At 43.4% G+C, this 23,154-nt stretch overlaps 1 protein-coding gene across 1 annotated transcript in view; it reads left to right on the top strand.

Annotated features, from left to right (window-relative positions):
• The first annotated feature begins 864 nt into the window (after positions 1-864).
• The window catches only part of LOC138481790 (zinc finger imprinted 3-like), a 435,035-nt gene continuing 412,745 nt past the window's right edge, over positions 865-23,154 (top strand). Inside the window, exons 1-2 of the mRNA XM_069613844.1 lie at positions 865-987; positions 18,205-18,331. Coding sequence (XP_069469945.1) covers positions 964-987; positions 18,205-18,331 — 151 coding nt within the window. The 5' untranslated portion in view covers positions 865-963. The remainder of the gene's footprint in view (positions 988-18,204; positions 18,332-23,154) is intronic.

The raw sequence follows: 23,154 nt of genomic DNA, 5'->3' as shown, positions 1-23,154 counted from the left end.
GGGGTCGATGGTGACGGCCTCGGATGGGAAGTCGGCCGTCACCCGGAACGTGAGCTTCTTCAAGAAACTGGGGGACTCTCGGACTGAACTCCCGCCTGACCCGGATGAGACGGTCCTCCCGGATGAAGACACCCCCCGGGGGGAATTCGTGGGGTCACCAGCACGAGACACCGGGGCGGCCGGGAGTCCGGCGACTGAGGTAGGTGGGAGGTACCCCCAGAGGGCTGGGCGAGGGAGACCTGCCTACCTCGGAGACTATGTGCTGGGGCCGATTGACTGGGCTCCGGAGTGAAGGGGATCCGGGAGGCTGTTAATAAATGGGGGCCTGGGGCTTGTGAGTTATACATGCCAGTGTGGGTAGTAATATGTTTGATGTGTTGTGTTGTTATTGTTCCTCCCCGAAAAAGGAGGAGTGTGGCGTTGCCCCGTGAGGGGATACGCACGCGGCGGCGTGACGTTGCACGTCGCCGCGTGCGCCTTAAATAAACGGGGCGTTCCCGGCCGCGGGAGAGCGACCGGGGAGCCCGAAGCGTGCAGACGTGTTGGTGTCCCATCTGTGCATGCTGGGGCTCGCGGGCACGCAGCGGGGGCGCCCAGAGACCCCCAACACTGGGCAGCTGTTATTCGAGCACAGTATAAAGTAACTCAAAGGCATACGGGGGTTTCACTTGTTAGATCTGTAGAGGTTGTGTCATCTGAGTGTAGATAGAAAAATCGATGTTGGCGGATTAGTAAGTAGTGTCTCTGCACTCCCAGATCAACACTAGAGGATGCGCCACGGAAAAGTGTCTCTTCTTTGCACAAACTCGCGCATTGCTGCTAGACGTGAAACCCGAGTCTTAAAAAAAAATTGGATCAAGAGACGTTACAGCTCTCCACACACAGCAGTACTGAGCAGCTGCGTGCTTGACAGCGATTTTTTTTATTCACTGAGCTGCTCAGTGGCAGGGAAACAGAAAAGCAATGTCCGGTCAGCACTTAGATGTGGTGAGTGATATCCTGTTATGGGTCTGATCTTTGCATAAATTACACACGTGGTTTATTGTGAAAATAATACTTTATTTAGAATTAGCTGCACGTGTAGTAGCTTTCCGGTCAACATGCACAGAGCCGTTTTTTTAAGGATACCTTCATATTCATTTCACAAAGAGTAGCTTTTAGGACTTCCAAACCATTTCCTTTATTTACTTTTTTATGGTCCCCGTGTAACGTGTTAAAACATGCAGGGCCTGATTCAGAGCTCATGATGAAAAGTGTGTCGAAAGCCGGCCGACATTCCCCCTCCAGTTTCCAGCACCATCATTCCGAGATGGGTGGAAATATTGGAGAGAAATGTCGTACTTTCCAGCAGCAACATCTGCTAAAATCTCTGTGGGATGGAGGGAGTTGGGGGGGGGCGTGGTGGGGGCTGGAGGGGATAATGTGCTGCTTTTTGCAGAGAAAGCATTTCCCAAAAGATGCCACTTTTCCAATTTAAGAAAGTTATCATCAAATTTCATTTAAATGCAGTTCAGTAAATGTTTATTCGAATACAAATATTCATCAAACACATACATATTACATATCACACAATTAAGACATAATCCATTAGTGCATATGAAATAAATGCATGGACATTACATTTTAAGAGAATTCCAGTAAAAAGGTAACAATAAAAACAAACGTTATTACATAATTCTAAAATACAACATCTTGTCCTCTTAAAAGCCCCCTTCTTTTAAAGATAGTAACCTTCAAATACAACAGCAATGCCCAGGCCGCCCATTCCGTTTCCGTCGTTAATAGAAAAGTCAGGGCTGGCCTGTACTAACGCAAGTCTGTACATTTTAAGACTTGCAGAATAGTCAATTTTCTTATTTGTGCATAGCCTGGGCAAAACAGAATAAAGTGGCTAAAATTTTCATTCTGGGCACCACACACGGGGCAGCTTGGATCATCTGAATAGCCCGACCATTTCGCAGTATTACCCCTCTGCTGTAAGCAATCAAATCGTGCCCTTGTAATGAGCCAACTTTGGTGTTTTTCCCTGGCCCATACAAGGTACGGCTGTAGGGTTGGCGTCCCACTTATGAGCTGGTGAAAGCTATCCGCTTGTGACACCTGTACTACATTCGTACGTTTAACCACAATTTCCCTAGTTACTGCTTCCTTAAATAATCTTGCTTCCTGCTGTGGTAACATCACAGTAGAAGGTAGCACAACCGGCACATTCGCCTTACACATCAACTCCTTTACGGACCTCAGCCTGGGTATTTTGTGCCACAATTCCCTATTCAACGTAGCTTTAATTATGAAGTGACCTAACGTGGTGTTTTGATTCCCTCATATTCTTAGCCATAAGATGCTTGGGGCAGCTGCCTAATCATCCTCCCAGAAGGTCATTCCGAATTCTCTATGCACCCGAGGCACAGGAAGAGGAGCCAGGAAGTCCCAAAAGCTTTTTAAAGAAGCGATTTTCCCTGGCCTGCATATCCCCAGGCTTACAATGCTCCCATAAGGCTGCTCTGTATTGTGTGGCTGCCCTTACTTGCATAGTATACACCTTGAGTGTCGATTCCATGTGCTGGCCCTTACATTTAGCAGAAAACCGGGACAGACCCCCCAGGTATTGGCACATTTTCAGAGACTGTTTTTTTACATGTGCCATACCTGTCAGGGTCTCCGAAAAATATAACACCCAAGTAATCGAACTCCGCCACTCTTGGGATAACTTCCCCCTTGCAGACTATGGGGCGCATCTTAATGAGCTTTCTACCTCCACTGCAGCTCATCACCACTAATTTAGTAGAATTGATTTTGAGACCAAGGCTGGTCATAAAAGAAGTGTAAGCATCGACCAAAGCCTGCAAGGCCCTGGGGGTTCTGGCCATAAGCACTGTGTCATCGGCATACTCTAAGACCGGGAATGCCCTACCCTTCATTCTAAAGCAGTCCACCCCGGTGTTCAGCAGAGCCTGCAACAGGCCATTAATGTACAAGGTGAAAATTATGGGGGACATAACGTACCCCCGGCGAACACCCAACACAATATCAAACCACTCTGTGCACCTGCCCCCCGGTCCAAACCGGACATTGGCTTTATTATCTGAGCTAATCTCCTGCAACACTCCGAGGATATCCACAGGGCAACCCATAGACTCAAGCACGGCCCACAGCTTAGCATGATCAACTTTATCGAAAGCCGTGCTTAAGTCCATGAATTCGAGGTAAACTACCTTGCCCTTGCAAAAGACACATTTTGATACTAGGAGATACAAATTCAGTACCTGCTCCATTGTGCCCAAACCAGGGCGGAAACAAATTGTATATCAGTTATGATCTCAGCCTCGACAGCCAACTCTCTACGTGGCCCAACAGTAACCGACCAAAAATCTTGAAGGTGCTATCCAAAAGAGAGATGGGATAATATGAAGAGGGTTTAGTTACATCTCCCTTTTTAAAAATCGGAAAGATGGTTGCCGTCTTCCAAGATGGTGGATATGCCCAGAGCTTTACCAGGCATTGAAGGCCAACGTCAACACCGGAGCCCATAGATCAATGTGGCTCATGAAGAGATCTGCTGGTATGGCATCCGGCCTGGTGCTTGATTTTGAGATTGGGCCCCTATTGCTTTGGCCACCTCCTCCAGGGAAAATCGTAAAGCTACGCCCCCAGAGAACTTTTCCTTTCTGGCACGGCCATCATCATACAAAGTCCCAAAATAGGAGACCCAATCCACTGCTCCAACGTGAGTACCCTGTAAACCTTGTTTCTCCTTACTAGAGGACCCGCTCATTACAAATTACCAAAAGCACTTTGCATCATTCAACCTGATAGCCTCTTGAAATTCTTCCCAGGCCATATCTTCCAGCTCCAATTTCCTTTGCTCAATTGTCCTGCGAAAGTAAGCACATGCTTGGACAATGCTACGTCTGTCCACCGCAGGGCGTTTTAGATCATCTAAAATGGCCCTTTTTGACAGCCTACAGGCTTGGTTAAACCAGCCCGGCTTCCAATCACTCCTTTATTGTCTTGGAATCACTGAAAAAAAACAAAGGGGGCCTCCAGGATAGCCATGAGGAGACCCACCACTTCCCTAAGGCTAGTAGATTTATCCATTATTCCCAATCAAGCACTTTGTTGGGTGGCTTATATTTTCATTTGCAAACCAGAGCCTAGGATGTTCTCCCATTTAATTCTTCTGAGAGACACAACATCACTGTCCACTTGACACAGTGAACCAGACACAGGGAACACCCCCTCAACCAGGCCTTTGACAGTTAGGACCAACGGATAGTGATCGCTGTTCCCCACTCCTGATACTTCAAAACCTACAATGAGTTTCCATAGGTCGAGAGTTAGACAAAAATAATCAATAATAGAGGATCCCAAGTGATTATTAAACGTGCATTTACCAGGGATGTCCGGACAGATGCGGCCATTCGCTGATCGCAAGCCCCATTCGATAAGTCGGGCACTGAATTGAAGACCCCTCCTACAAACCCTCCCGGGAGGATAGCTCAGCGGCAGCGTGCGCGTCTTGGAAGCAAGACGACACGAAGCAGCAACAGGTTCGATCCCCGGGTCCGCACTTAGAAACCTCCTGGTGTTTAAGCGCGTTATAAATACGTAACTAAGACAAAAAAAAAAACACAATTACGCAACTAAGAAAAACAAACAATTCCTGTAACAGCGCCTCGATGCCTGCGGGCTGTGTGAGCGCTTTATAAATGTAAATAAATAAATGAAACCCTGTTATCCTCCAATTGAGGTTCCAAAACCTTTAACACTTGTTCCTCCATGGGTTCGTAAAGATCTTTTGGCAAGCCACAACCCATTTTGACATTGAAATCTCCCCCCAGATTTATTTATTTATTTATTCACATTTGTAGAGCGCTCAACAGCCCGAGGGCATCGTGGCGGTTGTTACAATGAGAGAGCAGCACTTAGTGTAGAAACAGACATACTTATTGTACAGCGAACAGTTTACACAAGCCATAAGGGGAGAAGAAAGCTGAGAAACGGTGGGAGAGTTGTTCGGAGAGGAATAGTTATTTGAAGAGGGAGGTTTTCAAGTTTTTACAAAAGGCAAGGAGAGAAGTTTCTGCTCTAAGAGCCGTAGGCAGTGCATTCCAAAGCTTGGGTGCTAGGTAGCCTATACCACCTGCTTTAACCTTGTTGATGCGTGGGACGGTGAGTTGATTGGTGTAGTATGTTCTGGTGGGCCTAGCTGTGATAGATCTAGAGATTGTGTCTGAGAGGTAAGAAGGAGCATTGAGGTTGAGGCATTTGTGCGTGGTAGTGAGGATTTTAAAGGTGATGGGGTTTTTGACTGGGAGCCACTGAGCTGCTTGCCCAGCATTTGAGATGTGTTCTCTTCTTGGGATGCTTAAGGCTGCCCTTAATTAGTTGTTTTGGTTGATCTGTAGTCTATTTATGTTTTTTATAGATGTGCCAGCTAGGAGCGCTTTGCAATAGTCAAGCTTGGCCCCTATGGTGGCTCTGGCTATAGAGAGACAATTGACCTTGGTTACGAAGGGCTTTATGGCATTAATGAGTTTGGTGCTTAGGGCTGAGGCAGAGACAATAGCGCTGACTTGCTTGTTCATGGACAGTGTTGCATCAATGTGAACCCCTAGTGTCTTGACAGAAGATAGGACTGGGGTGATGCAGGTGTCAATGCTGAATTGGAGTAGAGACAGTCTAGTTTGGCTAGAGTATTCTTTTGGCCAAGAATAAGAATCTCTGCCTTATCCCCATTGAGGCACAGGCCATTTGTAGCCATCCATGCTTGGATGGTGGAGTAGATTTGGCGTAGCGCTCTTGCGTCTTGCTCATATGTACAAAGGCTTAGTAAAGAGATTGTAGGGAGTAGGGGCAGTACATGAGCCCTGTGGGACTCTGCAATGAATGATGGTGGGAGCTGCATTTGCTGTGTTTGTGAAAAATTTCATAGCTCTACCTTCAAGGAAGGAGGTGATCCATGAAGCTGCTTGGTCTGAAAAATGTGCTGCTTGTGTTAGGTGTGCAGTAAGGGTCTTGTGGTCCACAAGATCGAAAGATGCTGAGAGGTCCAGCAGTAGGAGGAGGGTGGGCTTGCCTTTGTCTAAGATTTGAGTGATCTGGTTTTTTAAGTCCAACAGGGCAGTTTCTGTGCCATGCCCTTTGCGGAATCCAGACTGTCTTTTTCCTAGGATGGAGTTGGTTTCCAGGTATAGTTGGATTTGACTGTGGGCGGTCTTGTCTAGTATTTTGAGGAAAAACGGGACGGTGGTAATGGGCCGGTAGTTATTGGGCTGAGAGGGATCTAGCGTTGGCTTTTTTAAGAGGGGGCGCACCCAGGCCTCTTTAAGGCTGTCCGGGACGATGCCAGATTTGAAAGATGCATTGATGAAGGTGGTCAGAAGTGGAGCAAGGGGCTCGGCACATTCCTTAATGATCATGGGTGGGCATACATCGGCCTTGCATTGCGATGGTTTAAGGTATTTAAGAATGTCTTTAACTTCAGGTTCTGATATGTCTGAAGACGAATTTAGGGAAGTTGGTGGATTTGTTGTTAGGCAGGGTCTGTGTATGTTGGTTCTGCTTTAGTAGAGCATTATAATGGTCTTGAATTTCGTTTTGTAGGAGTTCTATTTTTTTTTTTAGCATAGCTGCTTGTATACCATGCTTCATCTTTGACGATTTCGTCGTTGCAAATAGGAGGAACTATGAGTTAATTAAAGATTGTGAAAAGTTCTTTTGATTGGGAGTTGGCGTTGGATATACAGCGATTATAAGCTTCGTATTTGGCATTGAATAAAGCAACTTTATATTTTGAGGCAGCTGTTTTGAAGTTTTCTTTGGAGGCATCATAGGGGTTCGCTTGCCAGCTTTTGAAAGCTAGGCATTTGGTAACACGCAGAGTATGGAGCTCTTCTGTGAACCAGGAGTTTGCGTGGAACGACTTTTTTCTTTCTTGCACTCAAGAGGGGCTACAGAATTTACTGCGTTAGTTAGAGTGTCCTTGAATATAGCAGCAAGGATGTTGGGGTCTTGTGAGAACGGAGGTGCTAGGAAAGGAAGGTCAAGGTAGGGTCGGAGGTTATCCGCCGTATGTTTGGCGCTTCTTGCTAGTGTGGCAGGGGCCGATGTGATAGATTTGAAACTGGGGGCTGCGGGAAGGGTGAATTGTATGCAGTTATGATACGTCCAAGGGTGAGCAGTGTTAGCGGTGATGGCGGAGGCACAGTTGTGATCAACCACCCAATCAAGGGGGAGGCCTTTGGAGTGGGTAGGGCTCAGAACATTTTGGGTGAATCCTAGATCTGTGAGGTCCTTATTGAGTGAGATGGCGGTTTTATCATTGGGGTCTTTGAGGCGTAGATTTAGGTCGCCTAGGAGTAGGGTTTTGGTGGACCTTTTGAAGTTTTCAGTAAGTAGGTGAGAGATGTGCCCCTGGAAATCTGCCGGGAGTCGGGGGGGCCTATAAACCACATGAATATTTAAGGTGTTTTTGGGTGATAGCGACAGTTTGGCCAATAAGATGTCTGCGTGTCCCTCCCATGGGTGAGTGAGGGATGTGCCTAAAGGCTAATGTGTCTTTGAAAATTAGGGCTACCCCCCTCCTATTTTGGAAGGTCTATCCTGTCTGAGACTGGAATAACCTACTGGTAAGGCTAATGTAATGGCTGGGGCAGAAGCCTCATGCGGCCATGTTTCATTGATGGCTAAAATGTCAAGGTCTTGACTTAGGATGAGGTCATTTACTTCGAGAACAGGGCGCATTTGTAATGTGGTGATTGGATGTTTCTCTCTGATTTTGGTGGTTTGGTGCCTTTAAGTGGGAGGTTAGATGGATTAATATGGAGATTGTGCACGGGCATAGTATTGATTGGCAGTGTGGTACTCGAAGTAGGGATATGTCTGCCAGAGTGGTGGGCGGTGTGATTCACTGAAATGCGATTGCCTAGTCTAGTGTTTCTGTGCGAGGCGGACGTCGGAAGGGCAGGGTAATGCATAGGAATGGTGCGTGTTCTGAGTCTTGAGCGTCTGGTGTGACAGTTGGGTATGTGAGTAGGTGCATGTGTTGTGTCACAACAGGTGTGGATCTGTAAGCTGGTCATGGTGCGATTAATTAAACTGAAAGGGTCTTGATAATTGAGGAGAGAAGGCCTAGCATAATACAAGAAAATGCTAGAGAAGAATATTGTGCCTAGCGCTCTAAGGTAGTGGTGTGTGGTGAACATGCTGATGGAATCGGCGTCTTTGGCAATTTAGGCTGGAGGCGGCAATAGGCTGGTCTAGTACAGTAACCAGGGTAGGTGTGAAGGGCAGTAGTCTATGCCTAAGAGGCGGCAGGGGTTAGTTCAATATGGGTGAGGTAGGTGAAATCACAGGTGAAAAACAGTCCTACGGAATGTTATCATGGAGCTTATACATGTTACGAATAACAGAGGAGAGCAGGCCTAAAAGTGTCAGCATGAAGCTAATACATTTGCGAGTCAATTTAGTACAGTACTTGTGAGTAGAGGAACACACTGTAATAGATAGAACTAGAACGATCACTGCAATGTAAGTACATTTTTTACAATGGCAAAAGCTGAGTAAAGTTCAGTAACGAGTTATTGAAAAACACATATAATTTGCGGGTATGCTAACTGATGTATGCATAAATAGATACATTTGTGTCATAGTCAGCTATGAGATGGCTCATTGAAAGGCACGTACAGGTTGCAGATAGGCTATTTCAATGTGCGCGAGGATGGTTACAGGCCTCTTGGTAGCAACTCACAGAGGATGTTAATGTGGGTATGGAAACCGTGCCAAATGCGACCGCTCAGATATAGATATAAATTACAGGTAACCCAAGTGAGTTAATAGGCAAACTGCCTAGTGCAAGGTGAGATCGGCGAAAGGCAGTGCTAATTTGCAGAATAAAAAACGTTGATATCAGTGACGATAGAGTAGACTGCTCAGCTGGTCTATTCTTGGCGCTCTCTAGATCACCATGTACTTGTCTATAAAGTCCTTTAATTTCAACCAAATCTCCCCCATCCGCCCTATTGGGGGTATTGCACAAATGTAGGACATTGAACCCATCAGTGCCAGAGGTTTTGAACCCTTAAAAGTAGTAAAAATTCCAGCTTGGTCTAAACCACCTACACCCTACATGTTAAGGAGGCCTTGACCATTACAACCAAACCATCATAACTCCACCTTCTCCTCTTCTTTTTTCACGGGGATGCCATAAGAGGCATAACCATCCAGGCGGGACAGCTGCAGGTCCCATGTTTCCTGCCGTAGGATGATCTCATGGCGCTTTAAAAATTCTACGTTCTCATTCAACTGCAGTTTACCCCTAGAGCCTGTGATATTCCAAGAGACAATTCTGACTTCTGTGGCCGCCACAATTTGTTTGGTCCCCCTATCCAATGGACTTACCAAAGCGCCCCCTGGGAGTGGGCACTGATTACCTCCTGTCAATCTATATCGTCCAATGACGATAATGGCTTGAATCTATTCTGAGACGCAAGGCTCCAGTTGGATTCAGTTCCCCCATGCTGTTCACAACAATCCCCCCTCACAGTAGCCCAGGTAGACACACCTGTGCCACACTGGGGATGGCAGGGGCAGCATCACCTTCCCAACTAGGATCCCCTGGCATGTACCTTTCCCTATGTCCCACTTACAGGGCTGCCCCCAACCTCCCTTGGGGATAAAAGTAATCCAAACCCACCAGTCTGCTTGCTAATTTCGCGCCATTGGCCCTCAGACCCCTGGTTAGATTTGAGGTCACCATATGTCTAGTCCGAATGGGGTTGGGGAATGAAACATCAATCCAATCACCCTCAACAGACTTCCTGGTAGGGCCTACCCATCCCACTCTTCTGGCCATTAGGACAGATTTAGCGTCTATACTTGGACCCATCAAGTTGGAATGTATCCAATGTGTGGCCTTATTCACCAAAGATGAGTTTGTTTCTAAGACTCCCACCGGTAAGCCCAGGACTCCCATTATCACACCTACTAAGGGGGCTGCCATTGGGGGGAGATTTAGTTCCACACTAACCCTGCTAACCCGACCATTGTCCGTTACTCTGGGCAAGGCACAAGGAACAGGGTTTATCCCATACGCTGGCATCCTTGGTCTGGTGCAACCTGTTGGTGCACCAGCCGATATGGACAACGGGGAAATGCCACTTACAGCTTCACCCTCCCTTTCCCCCTGCCCTACCTGGCTTGTTTCCTCAATAGCAGTTTGTACTGAGCTGAACCCTCTCCCACCACAGTTCTGGTTAATGGCGTCCACTTTAATTTTAAATCTCGAATTGAGTCGTCCTTTATCGCCAAAGTGTTCATGATGCCTTTTTTAAATGTTTGAAGCAGGGCATGTAAGGCCTCAATATTTGCTGTCTAATTAGAGCCACTAACCATGTCAGGTCATCATCGTTTGTGGGTGAGACTATTGAATCATCCCCCAATAGTGAAGCTGGCCCCTGATCACCCAAAGGCTCCCCCATATCCCCTGGAGTGGCCAGTATGGCAACATTTGCCCCTGCATTACCTGCTAGTTCGATTGCCTGACTAGGTAGTAGTGCCCCAAGGCCCCCCCCCCCATGAGGGTCTTTTGGGGACTTATGTAGGATGGGGAGCTAGGAGCCGAAGGCCCCTCTGCCAGACCCCCAACCTCTATTACATGAATTGCCCTATTGAAGAGGCAGCTTCCCAAATTGCCTTTTGTTTGTAATATGAATCCAGTGAGAGTTGGCTCACGGGTCGCCTAGGTTTGGGGTCCCTGGCTACAGCTTTGCTGATAACTTTAGGGGCTCTTGTTTGCTTTGATATTTTAGCACTGGAGGCCAAGGAGCCCTCCTCTCTTAGTTTCCTTTTGACCATTCTCAATCCCTGTTGCTGGTTTAACCCACAGAGGAGCCTGCAAAGAATGTGCTCGTACCGCCGTGTGGGGTAACCAGACAACAAAGAAAAAGACGAAGCAGGTCTAAAAATAATATGAAAACTGCACGATTTAAAATACAAATAAAATACAATACACAAAATACCAGAATACCAGAATGTAAAAATCCTTCTAAGAAAACATTTCTAAGAACATGACGGCTTTAAAATTCATAAACAATAATTAAACTCCACTTACAAAAAGGAGAATAGGCACCAATATTAAAAATTACATCTATACAACTACGATGTAAAATGCATAATAATAAAAAAGGAGTCAACAGCAACAACAAGTCAAAGTGCGGGGCACCGGTGTAATGTGCAATGGTTAAGGTATAACAAGTAAGGGGCTCAAACAAGACAATAAGAAACACTAAGAGCAAAGCAGCCACTAGAAAAGTGTCACTCTGGTCTGAGAAATGATATGTGTAAATTGGGAAAAAGTGTGCTGTGTTGTTTAACAGCACCCCCAGGGTACCGTTAATGAACGCCTCTTTTGGCTGTTGCACGAAGGGTGTTTTGGCCTCTTAATACAGTCCTTGCCAGCCCCTTAGATGTGAGGTGGTTGGCAAGGTTGTTGGCATGCCGTAAATCATGGCACGCACATCTGAATCAGGCCCTGTTCTGTAATTAAGGTGTTCATGGTTAAGTTGATAAATATTCTTTTCTAATGTGTGTTACGTTTAACCCTCGTTCCTTTATGCATTCAGGGTCTGATTCAGAGGTCCCTGTAAAAATAGAAATGTGTCGTTGCAAGTAGGGTATAATATCTACAAAAAGAGGTTCAAGGTTTTTTCTTGAAATAAGGAAAAATGAGTGCCACCACTTACATGGGTATCCTGTCTCACAGATAAGTTTTTTAGACAAAATTAACATTAGGTATAAGTTTTATTAATCATACAAAAATCATTTAACAATAAAAAATTCATCATAAAAATGATCCTATCACATAGGACAAACAATTAATTCTAAAACCACACAAGTAATTCAGCTTTAATCGGTTCTAATCTCAAATTTGATCTTTTGGTCAACCCGTATGACCCAATCACACTGAGTCCCCTCGTCTCAAAATAAACTTTTGGCTAATTCAGTTCTTAGTCTCCCAAAAACCCAACTTGTACAAGTTTCTGTCCCATTATCACAACAATGTAGGACATTCTTCAGGGGTGTGTAGTGTCTTGTGTAGATCTTATTCAAGATGAAACCACATTTCCAGAATTCTATCTTCTTTTAAAAGTCGGTATACCCTGTTAATATAAAAAGGAGGCACTGTATTACTCTCTCTTATCATAATGTTAGTCCATTGATTATGCTGACTTTTTAACCCTTATCCCCATAAGGGTGAAGGAAATGTAGTAAATAACATACCTTCCTAACTCGAGGATTCTCTATCCCGGAGTCTTCTTTCAACCTCAATTGGTTATATTAAGGCAAATATCCAATTAATTAGGAACTTCATGCCTGTGTTCCTGTATCTTCTGTCCTAGTACACAATATACACACGTGTTAGACTCTTATTACCCTTAACTGTGAGCTCAAAAAGTCCTTGTTTTTCTCAAGGAGGTATCTTACCATCTAGTTCTAGACTTATGCCCTCCGAAATTATTCCTTCAATTCTGTATCCTTTCACTTAGTTCAGGAAGCTTCATCTACCCTTCAGGCTCATATACCTGAAAGACATCAAAGCAGAAATACAAAAAGCCTCAGTGGATTGTCCACGTGTTAAAGTCTCCTACACATCTTATTGAAGTAAGCATAAAAACATTACTTACTCGTGGCTCCCATTGGGACTGGATGTCTTCAATACTCTCCTGCTAGCCCTATCCAGTGTGCTGTTTGCAGCACTCTAAATGTTCTTTCCCTGAATGGGAAAAATGCAGGCTTGATAGTATTCTAGTGTCCTGCTATTAGCTTCAGCCCAGCTTGTTCAGAAAACGGGCAACGAACGATCAGGAGACAATCTAAGTCCCGTGTTTGTCCTCGCGGGCGGCGCGATGACGTCATCACGCCCCACGCGGATCGAAAAACGCCTGTCGCGCGCTGGTGACGTCACTACGTCCCGCGATACACATGCGTGGACACATAGGCGGGAAATGAAGTCCCGGGTCGCCTACTGATCCGCCATACTGTTGAAAAATGCTAGTCTGGCCACCCTAATGCCCTTATGCCTGTGATTTCATCCTGAAAAAGACCTCACAATAAGTGTGAAACACAAAATCATTTCAATTCAAGACACATTAAATCGTTTCGAATCATTGCAATATGATTCTCCATACATACTGCGAACACAGTCGGTACCATACATGTATTGCATCCCTCTGTAGCAATTTCTCGTATGTCATTAAGTACAATATGTGGTCATATTCGGCGAACAACATGATCTCTGTTAATTACATCAATCCAAATTCAAAATTCCCAATGGAAAGAAAAGGAAAACCGAGTCAAAAGTAGCTGCTTAGGTATTATGCCACTCCACGCCTTCATTCAGACCGTGTAGATGGCTTCTAGATAAAAAAATAAGTTTTTGTTCCAACTGTAATAACTTTCTATTGATCAATAATTGTGACTCCCCTTTAATTTGTTTCAGAATCACCCATTCAAATTCGTTACTAGTATGTTTCTTTTCAATGAAATGTTTTACCATTGGCGCTTGTTCAACTCTATTCCTAATGCAGCTTCTATGCTCGATCATCCTTGTTTTACATTTTCTATTTGTCTTTCCTATGTACATAAGTTGACATGGACATTTAATCAAATAAATGACATTACTTGTTTCACAATTTGTGTGTTCTGTCATCTGCCATATTTTACCCAAACCTAAATCAACTGATGTAGTTTTCCTCGTTTGTTGACACATAGTACAGTTGCCACAGGGATAATGGCCCTGGACTGGCGGAAGGCCCCACAAATTCGTCTGTTGACATATTCTCTTCTTAGGCTTAACATCATTCCTCATGACTAGCTCCCGTACAGTAGTGCTCTTTTTGAAAGCTATAATTGGACTTCCCATTTCCTTGGTCATAATTTTCTTCCAATTTCTCTGAATGATACTCTTGATTTTATATGAAAGATTACTAGATGTATTCACAAATACTAGCGGGGTCTCTCCGGTATCTCCATCTCTACGTATTTGTTGGTCCAAAAGAGCTTCTCGGTTGTTATTGAAAGCTCTCTTAGCCGCCTTCTTGACCAAAGAGGAGGGATATCCTCTGTCTACCAATTTGTCAATAAGCACATTTGCCCCATCTTCATACGAAGCATTGGTGCTACTATTCTTCTTCAGCCGAAGAAATTGTCCAAAGGGTAAATTGTTCTTCACATGGTACGCATGATGGCTGTTATAATGCAATAATGCATTCCTATCCGTTTCCTTAGTAAAAGGTTTGACCAGTAACACTCCTTGTTCATGATAAATGCAGATGTCTAAATAATGTATTTGTCCATTGTTAATGTTGCTAGTGAATTTGAGATATCTATTCTGTAAATTCAGCCATAGTACAAAATTTCTAGACTCCTCTTCGTTCCCCTTCCAGATGACGAAAACGTCATCTATATAACGGAGCCAACATAATATGTTCTCTTGGAAAGGATTACGGTCAGTATATACCACCGTTTCTTCGAACATGTTTACATATAAATTGGCCACATTGGGTGCCATTGCCGCCCCCATGGCCGTTCCTTCAATTTGTTTATAGAACTGGCCCATAAACTGAAAAAAATTGTTCGTGAGGGCCATTTCCGTACACCATTTTATAAAGGAATTCGAAACTGGAGAGTGATCTTGTCTGTTCAGCAAAGTCTCTTCCACTACCTCTAGTGTAGCCAATTGTGGTATATTTGTGTATAAGGCTTGTATGTCTAGACACATTAGCAAATTCATCCTTGGGTCAAAGGTGTTGCCCTCAATTCTATTGATAGCATCTGTTGTGTCCTTGACATAACTTTTCATACTAGGAATGAACGGTCTTAAGTAAAAATCCACAAATTTCGAGATCGGCTCTAAAAGGGAATTGACACCCGAGACAATTGGTCTACCCGGGGGTTTCTCCAAATTTTTGTGAATTTTGGGGAGGATATAAAATATGGGAATTCTCCCGTTCTCTCTGATTAAATACTCCCCCTCCTGTTTGCTAATCATCTCCTGTTCCACCGCTTTCGTGACTTTCTCTTTTATTTTATTGATAAGATCATTACTAGGATCTTTATCTAGCTTTTTATAATGGTCTGTATTGGAGAGGAGGTTTAGACACTCCTCAATGTAATCACTCTTATTCATTACCACTATAGCACCACCTTTGTCGGCCTGGCGTATAACAATTTGTTCATTTGTCCCCAAGTTTTTTAGAGTGAGTTGTTCAGTTTTACTCAAATTGGAATGATGTGGTATCCCCTGTGATTCTAGGATGTCAATTTCTTCCAGAACTTTTCTCTCGAAGACCTTAGACTCGGGAGTATGCGAATTATAAGGAGCACAAAAACCGGATGGGTTCCTCAAGCCACTACAATTTCCACCATTCTCATGAGGGGTGTCTTTAAAAAACTCCCTCAGATGTACTTTACGCATAAATTGATTAAATTCAGTCCTAAATTCAAAAGGATTATGATATTTAGAAATCACAAAGTTAAGTCCTTTGTTAAGGACCTCTTCTTCTTCTTTGGACAGAATTACATTTGAGAGATTAACTACCAACCCCTGTTGCTGCGTTACGACTATTTCCTCTAGAGCCTCTACCCCGACTCGGTCGGGTACCGTTACTGTTGTTAGGAGGATCATTAAATTCGTCGTACTCAGATGCCCCATCACTAGAGCTATATGAAGTATTACGGAAACGTACTCTCCGATTCTGCCTCGGATTAGGTCTTATTTCTCCAAATTTGTAATCTTTGTTTGTATATCCAAAAGCTTTCTCATGTATAAAGTTTTGTATATCTTTCTTCATCCTCTTGATGCGTTCGGATATGGTTTCAGTTTTAAATTCCTGCATCTCTTTTAGATGTTTGTCTAAGCCTTTCTTAAATGCTTCTACATCAAATTTTTTCTTTATTGCTTTCTCTAGATCTTTTAGATCTATTTCAATCTTTTTTGCTGTTTCTTGTGCAGTCTCTATAATAAGTATCAGCCAATCACGGCCGCAATTATTGGCAATATAACTCCACTTTAATTTAAATTCCGGATTGTCTAGAAACAGACGAGGTTCATTTCTAACTATAAGCCCCTGGGGCAAAGCTAGATTTTTCACATACTCTATCATGATTATTGCATGTAGTTCGGTACGTATCAGTCTCTTTCTCATCTGCACAAGTTCGTCCCATTGGTCACCTTTGCCAAGGATATCAAGATCTTTATTGAGACCTATTACAGGCAAAGATTCCATGAGCTTTCGTACATAATCATCATTATAGGCTAGACATTTTTCTGAAGTCATAGTCAAGCTGCTCATAAAAGCCACGCAATATGTATATATGCTCAGACAGATTAGGACCTACTACTAACCACATTGACCACCGAGACCCTAATAGTCTCCAAAATACTCTATTCTCAAGACAGTGGAAAAACCACAGTTGGGGATTAATAAACCTCTAACTCCGTGGAGTGAAGTATAATATCTACAAAAGAGGTTCAAGGTTTTTTCTTGAAATAAGGAAAAATGAGTGCCACCACTTACATGGGTATCCTGTCTCACAGATAAGTTTTTTAGACAAAATTAACATTAGGTATAAGTTTTATTAATCATACAAAAATCATTTAACAATAAACAATTCATCATAAAAATGATCCTATCACATAGGACAAACAATTAATTCTAAAACCACACAAGTAATTCAGCTTTAATCGGTTCTAATCTCAAATTTGATCTTTTGGTCAACCCGTATGACCCAATCACACTGAGTCCCCTCGTCTCAAAATAAACTTTTGGCTAATTCAGTTCTTAGTCTCCCAAAAACCCAACTTGTACAAGTTTCTGTCCCATTATCACAACAATGTAGGACATTCTTCAGGGGTGTGTAGTGTCTTGTGTAGATCTTATTCAAGATGAAACCACATTTCCAGAATTCTATCTTCTTTTAAAAGTCGGTATACCCTGTTAATATAAAAAGGAGGCACTGTATTACTCTCTCTTATCATAATGTTAGTCCATTGATTATGCTGAGTTTTTAACCCTTATCCCCATAAGGGTGAAGGAAATGTAGTAAATAACATACCTTCCTAACTCGAGGATTCTCTATCCCGGAGTCTTCTTTCAACCTCAATTGGTTATATTAAGGCAAATATCCAATTAATTAGGAACTTCATGCCTGTGTTCCTGTATCTTCTGTCCTAGTACACAATATACACACGTGTTAGACTCTTATTACCCTTAACTGTGAGCTCAAAAAGTCCTTGTTTTTCTCAAGGAGGTATCTTACCATCTAGTTCTAGACTTATGCCCTCCGAAATTATTCCTTCAATTCTGTATCCTTTCACTTAGTTCAGGAAGCTTCATCTACCTTTCAGGCTCATATACCTGAAAGACATCAAAGCAGAAATACAAAAAGCCTCAGTGGATTGTCCACGTGTTAAAGTCTCCTACACATCTTATTGAAGTAAGCATAAAAACATTACTTACTCGTGGCTCCCATTGGGACTGGATGTCTTCAATACTCTCCTGCTAGCCCTATCCAGTGTGCTGTTTGCAGCACTCTAAATGTTCTTTCCCTGAATGGGAAAAATGCAGGCTTGATAGTATTCTAGTGTCCTGCTATTTGCAAGTAGGAACAGCACATTTCTTTAAAGCACCATATTCTGAAAAATAAGGAATCTGGTGTTCTGACATGTAAGCCTTGGCTTTTGCATGTGCCTGATTTACGGTCTGTCAACGGCCCTGGTAACCATCAGGAATGCAGGGCAGGCACTGCAAGGGCACTCTCTTGGCAGATGCCTGCTTTTGTATGTCAGAAAAAGGAGGTAAATAGCACCACTTTTCTAATTTAGTGAAAGCTTAAGGACACTTTCAAAAATCAAAACAGTGGCAGTGTTTTAGGAAACTCTTGTAGCTATAGTGCTGCGTATGCTGCCCCCACAATGAGGAATTGGAGCAGCTTTTGCTGCTGGAAAGCACGTCATCTCCCCTCCAGTCTGTCCATCCACCTGCGAATTTCATTGTAGAACACGTACTGCAATCACTGTGCTCTTATTCTAATTTAGCATCTTTACCTCTAATGCTGAATGGAAATGAGGTGCTACACGATGCATGTCACTCTCAACGCTGTGAAGATGTTAACTGAAGGATGGCGCTCTTGCGGTTGCAGGTATCTCTCACATTTTGCGATGTTGCTGCCAGCTTCTCCCAAGATGAGTGGAAGCTTTTACAGCACTGGCAGAAGGACCTCTACGAGAATGTGATGAACGAAATCCAGAAAGCCTTCCTCTCTCTGGGTGAAGTTAAACTAACTCATTTTGTTTCAGCACATGCAATGTATGTCTTACCAAGTCTTATTGTATAATGTAGTGTCTGTTCAATCCAACAAATCAAATGGTAGATGTTACCGAACCTCTACCACGATTTAACAGAGACGAAGGGTTTCTCTTGTGTCTTATAAACTGGAGGACACGAGATAAATCTCTGGTTACTTCCCAGTAATCTTCATACTTCTAGTCCTCCTCCTCCTCCTCATCATGAAAGACCCTACTGTATGCACAGTCTTGCCCTTTGTCTGGTATCATGTCATGTATAAAAGTGAGCATTGGCAACGCCAGCAGTTTGGGCTTTTGTGTAAAGCTGGCATAGGAATTTGCCAGGCCCTGGTATAATTATACTACCTAGCCATGAGATGGCCACAGCTGGAAAATGTTGTATTTAGCTGGGCATATGATAACAGTGCTTGGAAAATGTGCATCTAATACCTACACACATGCCAGAATGGTTGGCTTTATCAACGCTTGCTTGTAAATGAAGTGGTGGAAGGCACACCAAGTTAAGACATTTTTATTACACTAGTAGCCTAATGACAGCTGCAACTAAGCCATTAACTCTAAGCACACTGCTTCAAAGTACAACTGTCAAGCCACAGTTTGATGGTACTATTTGATAGAGCTAGTTCAAAGATATCCCTGTAGGATATGTTTTTGGACTGGAGGGGCAGGTTGTGGGCGAAAATGGGTATAGGAATTAGCATGGTTATAGGCTTTCAGTGGGTGGGTAAATAATCAAACAACACCCACAAGTTATGTGCCCCTCCTTACATGTAATCTCCCTTCTAGTTGTATTCCAATGTAACAGTTTCTACTTAATGGTGGCACTTAAGCACCACCTAATAGCCAAAACTAAAAACCAGACTGGAAAAATGAGCCAGGAGCAAAAACATGATCCCAAGACAAACCTCATAAGATGCCTCGTCCTGGAAACTGCTCTACTTAAGACTTGCTTGCCAAATAAGTTAAGATTTGATCATTATCTAAAGCAAAGATGATATTTTTAGTGGTCAATTTATATTGTGAATAAGCAATATTAGTAGGATTAATTTCCATGCGCTTACACCAGCTACTGGCTTCTCCATTTAAAACTCTAAGGGTAGTGTCTCGCAGGCAAATTGTTTAATTACTAAAGGCAGTGGCGTTAAAATGTAAGAGGGAATCTGGGGAGGAATTCATCAATTTCCAAAAAGGTTTAGGTGTTGTGCCTTAAGCAAGCTGGCAATACCAGTGAGTCCACATTCTGCACATAACTATTCAATTGGCAAGTCTCAAGGGCCTTTCAAGATGGATCCAAGGCAAACATATTAAAGTCTCCATATTTTTGGTGGCATTCCTGAATCGCCAGATTTCCCCTCCATAGAGTATAACAGGAGGAATGTGTGCCTTATATACATTGTTGATAGATTTAAGAGAGTCACCACAATGTTTCCTAGAAAAGCTAACACAACTCCAAGCTGCGGTTGCACCTGGATTTTAATTGTATCCATTTGAGATTGCCAAGAGTTTATCATCGCTAGTGAGTCCTAGGTAATCCTATTGTGTTACCTTATCTAATGACTGAGGGCCAATTGTCCAGCAGCATTTTTTTAAAAGGTGTATGTAGGCCATGATGGAAAACCATGATCTTTGTTTTATTTTTGCTGGAATACGAGTTTAAATGTTGAGCTGTTGCTGAAAACCTTTGGCATACAGTCTAAGAGTGCCAAGTCATCAGCATACCCAAGCCACTGAATACTAGTCCTACCCAATATGGGAGGAACAGCCTTGTTGATAAGCAGCTCTTTGGACAAGTCGGAAAGATATAGGTTGAATAAATTTGGGGCTAGGATACAGCCCTGTTTCAATCCTACAGAGGTTTGCAAAAGGTTTGTGTTTTCCTTGTGAGAGAGAGCCTGACTTGTACACTATTGTCTGCATGTAGCACGATGATCGTCTTGAGAAGACCGCAGGTATCCCCCAAGTAGGTAGAGTTTGCCACAGGACCTCTCGTAGTACAGTATAAAAAGCAGAGCTATAGCCCATGTATGCTACATATGGGCCTCATCTCGACTTGGGCGGTAACGCCGGCGCTACTAATAGCGCCGGATCACGAATTCGGCGGTAATATTAATCCCCATTCCCCATTGAGCCCATTCGGGAATGCCCCATTACCCATTGGGCTCAATGGGGAAATTTTGCGCTAATACCGCTGGCGGATTTCCCGCCGGCGGTATGAGCGCGAATTTTCGGCGGATTTCCCCCCAGCTCAGAGCTGGGGTGAAATCCATCAAAGTACTGATTTGGCAGACCCTTAAATCTGGTGATAATAGCGCTACCGCCGGATTTAAGGGTTACCGCCAAAGTAGCAATGAGGCCCATAGTCTGTTGCTGGACCTTCCATGCATTTCCACTGTCGAGACAAGAGCTAATACATGAGCGTGAGTGCCAACTCCCTTCCGAAACCCCATTTGATTGAATGGAATAAAGTCCAAGGCCCAGAAATTTTGCTCAATAATAAGTACATGTGCGAATATTTTGGATGGGGCGTTAAACATTGCTAGGATTCTGTAACTTAGTTCTGCTGTCAAACAAGGACAATGATGCTTTCTCGCCAAGATTTGGGGAGTAGGCTAGTATAACTGATGATGCTGAACAGGACATGTAATAGTTGAGCCCACCAAAGCACGTTCAACTTAACCCATCAGGGCCCGGGGCATGCAGGTTTTTCAGTGTGGTGATAATTGTCACCAGTTCCGAGACGTGTACATTACAGTAACATATTTCATTAGAGAGATGGATTTTATTTTCGCTAATTGTTCAGCCAATTGTTTAACCTATATAGCGCTCCCATGTCTCCTTGGTATCACCGCCTAAAGCGCTAAAAGGATCTCTAAGGTCTTACCTAACTCCCGTAAGGCCTGAGTATTATTGTTCCTTACAGTGGTGATGAGTGCTTTCCACTGACTGGAACTTTCTCTTGCAGTGTTCTCTCATCCATTTTTAGTAGACTGCCTTCCTAGTTCTAACTGCCGTAATTTATATTTTTTAATTATTCGTTTTTATTCATCGTGCATTAGTTAGATACAAATCTTTAAGCACAAGTAAAAGAAAGCATAATGAAATCGACACATATAGTTAAAACAGGTACAAAAAGAAGACATCTTAATACAATTCATTCTTTTTAAAAGTAATGAAAGTTAATCATTACTTGAATATCAATTCCTCTGAATCTTTTCAGTGCTTCCTTGCATATGGCATACGCTCCAGCCCTGATGACAATTGACTGCCTTAATATAACCTGTTGGCACAAGGGGGCAGTTTCCAAGCTGTCCAAAGTCACACCTCAAGACATTATGGCAGCCTATCACTATCGTAAGGATGTTTGTGAGATGCTTTGCGGACTTATTGTATCTTTATGTTAGTTCTTCTTTTTTTAGAGGTTGCATTTACTATGTCTGTGATGACTTCTGGGTAGGTTCTCAAATGGGCTTTAGCTAAATATGTCGCCGTCAGCCAGTTTATGGTTATCTTATCTCCAGACCCAGATAGGCGTGTGCCTAAAAGATACTCACGCTAATGTATCTTGGATGTAGTCAATTTATCCAATTCACCTGTTTTAAGTGGCTAGACCCAAGGTCTCCAGCCTATCTATCGCGAGCCACTAGTAGCTCGCCAGCTGCTTCCAAGTAGCTCCCTCAGCTCTGCTGCCCCCGCTGGCCCCCGCAGCCAGGTCGTTGGGTGGGGGAGGGAGGACCGGGGGTAGGGCTGCATCTCCGGCTCGGGGTTGAGCCATTGCGGCTGCTGCTTTGCCCGGCAGAACTTCAGTGTGTACACAGTGTGTATTTCAGAGCCTCTGAATAGAGAAATACATTACTTGAGGCAATATGCTGGTCGTTATTGTGTGACCTGTTTTTTTGGATTCAGAAGCATTTTTGGAAGCAGAGCACATATCATTGACATACACGGATGAGCTCAGAGTTTACTCAGCTGACATTGAGTAATCAATAGGGTTTCCAGGTGATGAGTCAATTAGTTTTTACACGGACTACAGTTTAGCATTACATTTGAAAAAAAGAAAGTTGCTTAATTTATCACCTTTGATCTCTTATCCCTCCCCCGCTTACATTTGTGAAGCAAGTAGTCAGCGAGGGCTTCTGCTGTATGCATGTTGGTGGAGGTGATGTGTTTTAGCTGCAGGCCAGCCATTGGCATCATTTGAGGGTTGCCAGAGGTAGCATCTGCTACCCCTGGTTTGCTCCTTGGCACCCCTGGCTCTGTTCTTGTGGCCACTGTATCAGACAGGTCACAAAAGAAGAGCCTTTGCGAGAAATTAAAACATGACTGCAATCCATGTCTGCACTCTGAAAATGGGTGGTGGGCTCAGCAGAACAAGAGAGCGTCCTTTTTATGTTTCAGAACTGTTAAAATGATGGGCTGGGAGGACAATGCAGCGCTGGCAGTGCATTATTTTGCACCTGCAGAAGAAAGTGATCCGTGTAAATACAATAAATAAGGTATTTGTTTCTTGTATTTTTTATCACTATATTTCACTAAAGTGGTGTTGGTACAACCGCCCCCAAGTACATAAGGAAGTGTGAGATACATCGACTACTTTATATGCCCAAGATCACATATTCGTCATGTTTGAAAAGCTCACTAATAGCTTTCACCTTTAGCTTAGTGCTCTATCCCATTTATGCAATTGTAGCATATATTTTTCTGAAACATTTCAAGAAGGAATTTACAAAGATCTGCACTGTTACATTTAAAAAATCCCAGCTTTTATTGTAAACATGAATAGCTTT

This window comes from Ambystoma mexicanum, chromosome 5p (genome assembly GCF_040938575.1).
Source record: "Ambystoma mexicanum isolate Mex_15411 chromosome 5p, UKY_AmexF1_1, whole genome shotgun sequence".
NCBI lineage: Eukaryota > Metazoa > Chordata > Amphibia > Caudata > Ambystomatidae > Ambystoma > Ambystoma mexicanum.
This window is presented reverse-complemented; position numbering and strand designations above follow the sequence as displayed.